The sequence below is a fragment of the Dromaius novaehollandiae genome, chromosome 3 (genome assembly GCF_036370855.1).
Source record: "Dromaius novaehollandiae isolate bDroNov1 chromosome 3, bDroNov1.hap1, whole genome shotgun sequence".
NCBI lineage: Eukaryota > Metazoa > Chordata > Aves > Casuariiformes > Dromaiidae > Dromaius > Dromaius novaehollandiae.
The window spans coordinates 91,329,489-91,340,805 of NC_088100.1; the positions used below are offsets into that span (position 1 = coordinate 91,329,489).

The following is an 11,317-nucleotide window of genomic DNA, read 5'->3' on the forward strand; positions in this document are numbered from 1 at the left end:
ACTGCTGCTGCTGTATTATGACTTCTTGAGAAGGAGAACAATAATACACACTACTGTTGCACAAAGAGAGTACACAAATTAATTTATGCAGCATAGGAGATTACAGGAAATAAACTGCTTATTCTTGCAGAGACAAAACACATGACACTAACAAAGAGTTTCTGTTTGCATGTGTAATGGACAGTGATGCCTTAACCAGAATTCAAAGACTTAAAACCTGCATTTTCATTTAGAAATGTACAGATTGCCATGCAGTGACAATTTATATGAATTTAAACAATCCGTTTGTTTGTAGAAGGTTTTTTTCATGTAGTAGCTCTCTCAGAGAGCTTTACAAAAGCCAGACTGCTAATAAAAGGCCAGTATGAAAATATGACTTTATATGTTGAAAGACTAGTTTGCTAACTGTTTTCCTTCCCTAAGATTCAAACTTTTTCAAATATCTGTATTAGGGAAAAAAGTAATCAACCTTCCTTCAAATAGAAATTTGATTTTAAAAGGTAGGATAGGACTTTTACTGAGAAACATTGAAGGAGATGCTTCTTTCTTCATTTGTGCTTGCTTTATCTGGGATTTGAGCATATGTTAATGTAATGCATATTCTTCACTGCTTTCCTGGAAAGGGGTAACATCTATTATGGAAGTCTGAAGGATACAGATGAGAAAATTTACTCAGATAAACAAAGATCCGGCATACAGTTTAGGTGATTTAAAACAGGATGGTCACTAGTTATCAGTACTGACCATGACTGCAAATGCTGCATTAATGGAAATCTGACAAGGATAACTGGCATTATCGCTCAGTTTATCAAGAGCGCCAAATGCGATCCAAGTACGATGGAAAGAAAAGGAAGATGCCAGCAAATTGGGGCTTCCAAAATATCATCCAGATCATTGTTTTTTCTGGTTTACTAGTGAGACTCAAACTCAAAAGTTTCCTTATGGTCTCAGAGCTGTGGATGAAAGAAGTCACAGCAACTGGACAAATCAAACAAGAACAGGGCAGTGGGCATTAGATGATTCTCCCCCCCGCCCCGCGCCCTGTTTTGTGTGACAGGAATTGCATGAAGCTGGAAAAATAAACATACGGAAAATCTAACTTACCACCAGGTACAGTGTAGCTGGGTGGGTAAGACATCAGGCTCAGATTCAGGATAAGCGGTCCCTTTCCCAGCTCTGCTACTGACTGGCTTCATGTCTTTAGGCCTGTTACTTTCCCTTCCCTTTGAGGGTGCAAGAGAGAAAATGAAGAATGAAAAATAGAAGCCAGTTAAAAACAATCGTGAAGGGGGATCTGGGCCAAATTCGTCGAGGGACCTGTCTTTCCGCATGGCAGTGGGGCTGCGTGCCCAGCTACGGCGGGCGCTCCCGTGAGGGATGGGGTTCCTCAGCCCCTCCCAGCCAGTCTCCCGCTACGGGCCGGAGATCAGGCTGCCGGAGAGCTGGAGGTCAGGTCCCTGGTGGCTAAAAGGCTATGGGCTTGGACTGCTGGGAGGTTTATGTGATAAGACAAGATAGTATAAGGAAGAACATATGATCCAGGGCAGTTGGAGGAAGGTACTTCTTGGCTTCACTTTCTGCTAGCAGGAGCTAATAAAAACATGCTTCACTCAGGAAAGACTCTCAAAAATGATCAGAAAGCCCTGAACTGGGATAGCTCTTGCTCTTAATCAATCATTGGTATATTCGATTGCTCTCCTGCTTTTCCAAAATGTCCCAAATGCATTTTCCTAGCTAGAAGCTAGATGAGTAGGGCACTGCATGCTCCTGCACCACTTATACAAAAAGCCTTCAGATTATTATTAGCAATATTTTAAATAGATAATATTTTAAACGACTCTTTAGTCAGACCTGAGAATATGTAATACAGGGGTGGAGAAGAAGGGGTCATGGAGGTTATATGTCATAGCCAGAAGAGAGGAATATAAAACCCCTGGAGGAAAGCCCACGTGAAACTCAGGTGTAACTTAGCAGAGCTATAAAGCTGCAACAGAGGCACTCTCTCTTGTAAGAAAGATTTCTTGTTTTGGCTTTTGTAGCATTAATTGGAGTGTGGATTGTCTCATACATCCATGTGGCCCCCTGCATCACATTTCTAAAGGACAGGGGGAGCTTACCCAGGTGTGCTTAAATAACAGGGTATCAGGAAAATAAATAATTGCAAAAGGCTGAAGTGTAAATCCATGCGGCCACCTGATGCTAAGTTTGTACCAATGTCAATGAATGACTCTGTGACTAGATATTTATCAGTGAGGGATCAGATTACATATCAGACGTATTTGAAAGATATGAGGTTGAATAATCTTCAGAACAGATATAAGATCTTGGAGCACAGGGGAGGGTCAGCTTTAGACCTCCATGAATCACATCTCACTTTAGAAGAAAATGAAGAAAATCAGGTGAATTGGGGGTTTTCTATGTGTTTATTGGAATAAAATCAAATGATTTGATAACTTTGCTGTGTACACCTGTCTTGCACATAAAGGTTGATAGTTTTATGCATGCTATGGTGAGCTCATGTTTTCAGGAAAAAAAAAGGGTAAAAAATCATCATAGTAGTGAGATTAACAATCGTAAAATAAAAGGTGAAATGTCAGAAAAAAATCACACTATAGATTAACCCAACACAGACACTTTAGGTTTTGTTTTAATGGGAAATATTTATCTGGTAAAATAACAAGGGGACAATAGTACAGCAGTATTTAATAGCATAGCATTATTCTTAACTGCGTAAAGATAAAGCATCTCAGAATCTGTCATTAGATATATATAGACTAAAGAGCCTATAATATGCCTGGGTCCATTTGCAGGATCAGAGCCTTGGTTTCTGATCCCAGAGAAACAGAAAAAGAAAAGCGCTATTTTATTCCAGGCTTTTTCACTCTTTACCTTTCTGAAATAGCAGCTCTCATGCTACAACACAGTATAGAGGATCTCATACAACCTCATATGGGGCACCCTCATTCAAGTAACTCCCTAGTCTCTACATACATTGAATGCAGACTTTCTACAATAGAAAGTTTAGAGCATCTAAGCCAGGCGCTTAACATAGGATGCACATAGGATGCTTTCAAGTGTAGCTATGACAACAAATCTGTTGGGTAAGTGTATTATCTAAATGCTTCTGTTAATTTTACTGTTGAAAAAGTATCTATTACTGCAGGCAGTGGTGTCTACCTGTTCAATTCATATGCCACCTGATAGGCATTACATTTGGATGCCTCTTAGATTGCGTGGCTTCTTTCCACAGGAAATTCACAATGTTTTAGGAGGAAAAAACAGAACAAAATAAAACAGTTCCTGTCACCTTGAGAAGCAATGCCACCAGCAGACAAGGGAGAGATGGTGATTGCAGCCAAGTCTGAGGCAGTGCTGCCCCAGAGCACTGCAATGCTCTGGGGGACCATGGGGCCTCAGGGACTGCAACTTCTGGCCTCTAGGGACAGGAGGACTTTTGGGACAGCAGGGCCCTAGGGATGGCAGACTGTTAGGAACGTGGTGAGAATTTCTGTGCAACACTGGTTGTACCGGTGGCTTGTACATTGGTCGTACAGGAAAAATTAAGTAGTATTGGAATCTCTCCACGATATACACAGCTTTTAGATGTGTCCTTTACCATCTCAGATTCTTTCTACTCTAGTTAAACTAAAGATGACAACAGTACCAAGGCAAATACTGTCAGGACAAATTCCTACAAACCTCTTGACTTTAAATAAAGATGTCACCAGTGATTTTACTTGCTGCAGATTTGGGGCATGCCCATACTAAGATGCCTTTTCCAAAGACCAAGTCAATAGCAATATAGCCTTTAGTGATCTATGATGGTTCAGCACATGATGAGCAGCTCTCATAATCTGCCTCTTCTTTTTACTGGGATTGATTTGAAAGGACAGTAGGTGTTATGGAAGTGAGAACTGTCATTGCCTCAGGAATGGGGGTCTACTTTTTGATACATTTGAAGATTTCAATGACTTGACAATGGGCTGAGGCATATAAGTGAAAAAGAAAGCATTTGAGCTGGGGGAGAAACTCTGGTCTGGAACTCACTGTTGTTGCTGTTTCCTTTGAGAGCTTCACTCCAGAAATACACTGTAGTAAATGATTCAAATGTTTTTTCTTCTGGGAGGTACGCAACATCTTTTCATGCAAATAACAACAGCTGCAGCAAAACATTACCAAGCAGCTGCTATTGCCACTATGACTTGTACAGCCTCGGGCTACCTGTGGCTATATTATCTATTACTTTGCAGAAAGCCATACCCGGGGTGGTGAGCAGCCTCCCAAGCCCCCCCGAACTCAGTCCTGTGTCTTCTGAGCAACTTCTGTTGCTTTCAGTTTTGGCAGCCTAGCAGGAAGACTGTTTTAGTAAGATTGTTAGGGACAGACATAGTAAGAAAGAACTATTATGAAGTGCTATTGTTAGTGTACTTACAATCTTGGCATTTTAAGTTCCCTGACCATAGTACAGAAGCAGAAATCAGAGGTGCAGCTGGCCTGTAGAAAAAGGGTTACAAATTTTATAGGTGTAGAGTTGGCTGAACTCAGTTTAGAGCCTAGCATACCATTTTAGTAATCCTCACTTGAGAAACATGGCTTGCTTGAAAAGGAAGAGCAATTAAAATAAAAAATGTGGAAACATCATACATGAAGACAGATTGCAGAACCTTTTTCTCTCCCCCATATCTATCTTGTCATTCTAAATTTCCTTTTCAGGGTGGATGAAGGACAGGTTCTGAATACGAGCATCTCTAAGTGAAATCTGCCATTTCCGTGTTGTCCAGGAGGAAGACAACACGCCCTGCCTGCTCCTTTCTGGCTTTAACATTCTGTGCATTTTCTTCTTTGATAAAAAGCTAACTCTGATTTTTAGCACAAATCTTCCCATTTGTAAACATGTGATCAGTTTTTTTGAATACCAAGTTTATTTTGATCCTTGAGCCTTCCTCTACAAAAATGCAAATCTCTTCTCCCTCTCAGACTTTTTACTCTGATGTTTGTTAGGCATCTTGTGGTATTTTAACGACTCTGATTGATTATGAGCTCCCGATACAAGATTCCCCCAACAGTCACCAAATAACCAACACTTGTTACTAGAGGTGAGGAATTAATCATCACACATTGTAATAATTTCCTCTTCTTTTTTTTATTTCCTCCTATGCCTTATTTAAAATAGTTTCCTAATTATTCTTCACCAAAGATAAAAAGTTCCACTTCTCTAACTCATTGAAACAACAGTGTAATGCAGAATTTTGTTGATTCATGCTGAATTTCTGTTCACTGACCACTTCAGCCACTTGATACGCTCATTCGGCCCACCTGTAGCTCTTTGAAATCCAAAGAAATTGAGGACATTTTTGACTCCAAGGTATGGGTGGCTGTAAGGATTCCAGCAACTAATCTGCAGGAAGCATCAACATTGCAACTTGCAACCTGTGGCATGTGCAACAAGTTTTGCACATCTCTTTACATTGCCCTTAATTTTTTCATTGACTTTCCAAGCCTTCCCATATGTGTAAGGTAAAAAGTCAGCCAGCTAATTCTAACTACGTTCAATGGCTAGAAAAGAAAAAATGGTTTTTTTGCTCAGAATATTGTAAATATCATTAGTCCAAGTCTTTGCCTATCCCAACTTCAGACACTGAAAATGTTACAATTAGAGATATGGTTCAGAAAAATGAATTGCTTCTACATGTGTGGATTCCGCCACAGGTATATTCACCTCACCAGCAAATGTCACCCAGAAATACTCTTCATACAGTGTAGTTCCCGTTCATAAGCAGAAATGGTCTGATTAGTATAATGGTATTCTCAGGAACTGGACCGGAATGAGCAGAGGCCTAATGCAAACCCTACTGAAGTCACCAGGAAATCTTCCACTGTTACAGGGCAGTTTTGAAGGGCTATATGCAATGACAGCATAGAAAATAAAGAAAACCACGTACTCTGTTACACTTACAAAGGGAATAAAAGATGGGAATATACATAAAAAGGCAGAGAAAGAACAGAACAGAGGTGCCCTTAAACTTGTTGCCTCCTGCAGAGACCCATGCTAAAGGTGTTGCATGTTGCATAAGGATGAAATGAAGGTGAGCTAGACAACTGGGTGTAAGTAGAGGCCTCCCTAGAAAAAGGGAGAAACTTTCTAGCAAATGCCTATGGTGGATTTTGCTGGCCCAGGCAAGATTAATGACCCTGTAGTAGCCAGGAGTTTTTGCAGATGGAAGAGTTGTGCTCATCAATAATAGGAATATGAATAAAAATAGCATGCTTCCTGAGGTAGCCTGGATGTTACATAGGAGAAGAGTGACTGGAAAAATTGTGTGAGAGGTGATGCTTAGGAGAAACTTAGAGAGGAAATATCTGATAAGACTGTATTCTTGTAGCCTGGCCAAGAGCCTCAGGGAGAGCAGGAGTCAGGAAACCGATATGCAGAATGAGCTCAGTAAATCCTGCATGATGGCAGGGTTATAGCTGTCGGAGAGGACATCTAGGTTAGATTCCTCTGGTTAATTAAAATGATTGCAGACGATGCTGAACTTTTGGTCAATGCAATCATTTCTTATGAAAAGATCCCTTATATATGTGTTCCCAATATGAATATGTCCAGTTGGCTCAGATTTTCAATGGGATTTTACAACTAACACAGAAGCATCTGAAGAAGGCAACTGTCAGACAGATACTGGACTTTATGGATAGACGATTTGCTCTGGTTTGCCAGTTTTCAGATTCCTATGTGTTCTTACAAAACAACATCAGGGATCTTTTGTACAACCAAATGCCGAGAGAATGATTATCCCAAATGAAATAGAGTTCCTACTCCTCAAAAGGAGTGGAAATCTGCTGAAAGTCTCATTTTAATTGAAGTGGTTTATCCCATCCATGTTTTAACAGGGTCACAAAGGCTTCCACTCATTTCCTCTGTCTTCATCTTTTTGTTGGACCTGCTGTCTCAAATTGGGAACAAGTTACCCTGCCTCCTAACTATCCTGGAAAATAAGTTATCTAGATGTTCTGAGAGAAAGAGTCCTCTTAATCTCAAACACACACACTCAAATGCGCACACACACACACACACACACACACACACGCAAACACACACACATCCTCAGAAAAGGAAAGAAACTAGTCATTTGGCTCACAGTTGATGGCAGGATTGCAAGATACTATGTGCAACTTGCTTAATGACTAAGTGAATTTTTATTCCCTGTACCTTTATGAGATTTAATGATGTAGTATGACATACAAATAAATACAATTTTGTGAATACTCTTTAAAAGACAAGTGAATTAATTTGAATAGCTGCAAGAACATGTCAGTATCTGTTATGCCATCTGTTACCACTGGCTTCAGAAATAAGTTCATGCAGTGAAATCTTGGTTCTACTGAGGTAAAAGGCAAAACTTGGAAAGAAGCAAAAATTAAACCGTGGGAATACCATAGCCCAAACACCATCTACTCCAGTGACATCAGCTTCTCTAGAAAGCACATGCAGCCTGTTAGAAGAGGATTCAGCACATAACGACTGTGAAAGGTTGAAGAAGAAGAGGATGCAGCACATAAGGACTGTGAAAGGTTGAAGAACAGCGCACAGTGCCTCTTGCTCCATGGTTTCAGTGTCAGCTATTGTTCCTCCTAATGCAGTCTGATGTATTCTTCTTTTCCTTTTCAGAGTTCCTTACCAATACATCCAGACTTTGCTTTTCTCACCATGAAGGCCTCAGCCATCGCAACCTTTTTTGGTAAGTACAGCTGATCTGCTACATTTATACTAGCTTGAGTAGAGCTAGGCCAAGGATTCCTGGAAAACAACAGTATCATTTTAACATTACGAGTTTGCATGCTTCAGATGATGTCAGTTTGGCTGAGAAACATTTGGGGATGTTTCCTCCACTCCCCAAAACAAAATACCCATAGAGTCCATGCAAAATGCACACACAGTTCAGACAACTGCATGAAAAACACTCTAAGAGGATCTGAAACTCTGTGAAGTGGGTTTGTATTCCCCTGGCCTGGCTGACCAGTGGCTGCTGGCTTCTCCTCTTCCCTCTTGCTCCACTGCTGTTGAAGCTTTCAATGGAAGGTGGAGTAAGCGTTGGCACAGAGCTTTTCAGAAACTGGATGCCTGAATTTCCTGACATACTTATCATATTTATCATAGCAAATTTGTTGTAGAACCTGTATTAATTAGTTGGACAGATCTCTAAACACCTGACTAGCTACATACAGTCTATATCAAATAGCACAACTGGGACCGAAAAGGTTCTGTATTTTAAAGATCCTTCCCCAAAGAAAAATATTCTATTTTACACTTTGGAAACATCCATTCCCAGTATTTCTCTGATTTGTCCGAGATTGCAGGGCTTTCCATGACCAAGGAGTGCCAAAGGCAAATGGTTGTAAATAAGTCTTATTTTCTTTACCTTGGCAGTCAGAGAGGATCTTGCTTCTTCAGGAAACGTGTAGAGATTCCAGAATTTACAATTGATCTTCCCTGAACAACCTGGTTGATTGCAATGAATCAAGCATGATTTCTTTGTGTACTTTACTTACATATCTCCTTTTGATAGAGATACAGCCATCATGTAGCCTCACTGTGCTGTCTGACTTTCAGTGCAACATTCCCATGCAACATTCCCTCTAGCTAGAACCCTCAAAACTAGCAGAAGATCCGTGTTTAGCTTCATAGCTATCCATATAGTTCTTCTCTCTTTGCTACAAAGGGCAAATTATTTTCACCACATAAAATGGTGCCCTAACATTGCATGCAGCCAGGACTTCACACTTTCTGTTAGGTTGGTTCTGGTTTTTTTTTTTTTCTTCTTAAGCTAAAAGTTATCCTTGATAACACAATTACACCAATAACAAAAGGCCCCAGTGCTGCATCTACACATCCTCACTTCAGATACTGAGAGACTGTTCTTTCTTTTGAGCAAGTTCTAAGAGTTAAGTCCACAAACTCTCTGCAATCACTCTGGGGGGAGAAGAGCATAAAAGAAAGAAAGAAGACTGCTGTTGCATATTTTAGTAAGATTAGCCTAACAAATCATCACAGGATCAACCAACACATCATACAGAGTTTTAATTCCCTCTGAAAGCTCAGACAAGGGAAAGGTGAATAGGAAGGTGAAAATATTTGTAATGAGGTTATTACCCATAATATATTGTTTATGAGATAAGCACAGAGAACAAAGAGTTTTTGTATGTATGTCATACACTTACCAAGTAAACCTGATAAGGTAAGCTATGTTTATAGAGAGAGTGAGATATGTTTTAACATAACTGTGCATTTCTCTTTTGCCATTACAGTTTTCAAATCATAATCATGCTTACTGAAGGAAAACAGTGCCCTTGCTGAGAGAGGATACTGGGACATGCCACACTACAATCCCATACAGTGCATAATGCTGTCTGGTACCCCATACCTGTGACCACCAGAGATCAATGAGTGAAATTTCACAATGCACTATTAAGGGATAAACTCCTCACAAAAGCTGTTAAGAAAGATCTTTCTCTCCCTAACTTTGCAGGTGCTTTATGCACACAACTGGTTGCATATCCCTAATATCTCTATCTCACTAACTATAAGGTGTTTCCATTACTTATGAAAACATCTGGGCCTTTCATGATTTTCTTGACCATGTGGACTCAACAGTGTCTTTTGACAGTGAGTTTCACAGATTAACATGTGAGATGAATTGATCTTTAATCCCTTTGAAAAAAACTCACCCACAGTAGACACCATCCTGTCTGCAAAATTCACTAACAAGCAGAAACCTAATTGTGGCTTAGAATATTTCCATTTCATTTCTTCAACCAGTTGAGTCAAACTTAGGAAATCCCATATACAGGAGATTGTGGTGACCAATGCTGTTGTCCACCATTTTCCTCATACTGTTTTTTCTTTGTTCTAGGTGTATTTCTTACATGTACATACGCAGCTAAGGAAGCCACAAAGAAGACTAAAAAGGCTAAGCTATGTAAGTGGTCCCAATAGTATGCTTGGTTGCTTTACAGCAGGCAAGTCTGGTGCAGAAAAAGTCCAAAGTGAAATTATGTTTTAGTAACTCTTCACAATTCTCTGTAGACGCAGTGGGAACATATATTAACTAACATATTCTGTTAGTGAAGTCACATCACTGAGTAAAATGTGCACCATTGAAAACATGTGAAAAACATATTGCATGTTTCTCTGCTGAAATATATCTCCATGGGCAACAAGGACCTATACAACGATCATAGCACTAAGGCTTTCAGAGAGACATAAATATGTGAAATGAACCTGCTGTAACATGAAACACACGTAGTTAATTATCATGAAAGAGGTGGTATATGTCCTATGCACAGGGCTATACAACTTTAAGCTCTGCTCCCATAAGAACTTTTCTATTTACAGATTATTTTGCTTTGTTATTTGAAATACAAGCCTGCTGTGAGGTTTTGAATTCACACTTAGACCCCTTGTGCAAAGTAAATTGTGCCCAGCAAATATTTTTGAAAATCAAGGGCAAGATAAAGGAATGTGGCTGCCACCTTGCCTTATAGATGGCATAGAGCTACAAGACCACAGAGGGAGGCTTGGGAAGCATCCTGCCTTGTGCACGCACAGCAGTTCCCAGTCCCAGCTCACAACCACGTCTTCCCCTGCTGCCTCCTTCCCATATGTTAACCACAGTCTGAGTGAATAGATTTCTTTATCTCCCCAGCAAAGTGTTATAACGGATGTTTCCTTCAGAGAAACAAACATTCAAGGTCAAAAATGTCCACAGACTTGTTCCAGCCATCATTAGTTACAGCCACATCCCTTGGCATAGGGGTTATGTGTTGTACGTAGATGCATAACATGTAGGCATCTCTTGTATCCCTAAAGCGTTTGTATAAATGTATGAGGGGAGGGCATCCCTGTCACCCAGCTCACTCATTTCATGACAAAATCATTCAGCTGTGAAAAGATTCTATTTGACTTTACAAAGATTTTGTACTCACAGATGTACCCCAGATCGATTGTGACGTCAAGGCGGGGAAGATAATCAATCCAGAATTCATTGCAAAATGCCCTCCTGGATGTCAAGATGTAAAATACCGTGTTTATGGCACAGACATTTATGCTTCTTTTTCCAGTGTGTGTAGTGCTGCAATTCACAGGTGAGTGAGTTTAACTGAGCAAGATACTCAGACAGAACCATAATTTCAGCGTAGAGAGCTCTTGATTTTCCAGATTATTTATAGTTGCCAGTGCCTTGCAGGTTTGATTGCAGGCTGCTGTTCTAGTAGAAAACATGAGAAAGACTGTATGTAATGTTATAGTTCCAGTCTTATA

The 11,317-nt window shown here is 40.1% G+C and overlaps 1 protein-coding gene across 3 annotated transcripts in view; it reads left to right on the forward strand.

Annotated features, from left to right (window-relative positions):
* The window catches only part of VIT (vitrin), a 64,382-nt gene that overhangs the window by 12,289 nt on the left and 40,776 nt on the right, over positions 1-11,317 (forward strand). For 2 of the 3 annotated variants that reach the window (XM_026102595.2, XM_026102597.2), the window contains exons 2-4: positions 7,670-7,739; positions 9,912-9,977; positions 10,971-11,142. In XM_026102595.2, coding sequence (XP_025958380.2) covers positions 7,709-7,739; positions 9,912-9,977; positions 10,971-11,142 — 269 coding nt within the window. In that variant the 5' untranslated portion in view covers positions 7,670-7,708. The remainder of the gene's footprint in view (positions 1-7,669; positions 7,740-9,911; positions 9,978-10,970; positions 11,143-11,317) is intronic. The other variant, XM_026102596.2, reaches the window with a different exon arrangement.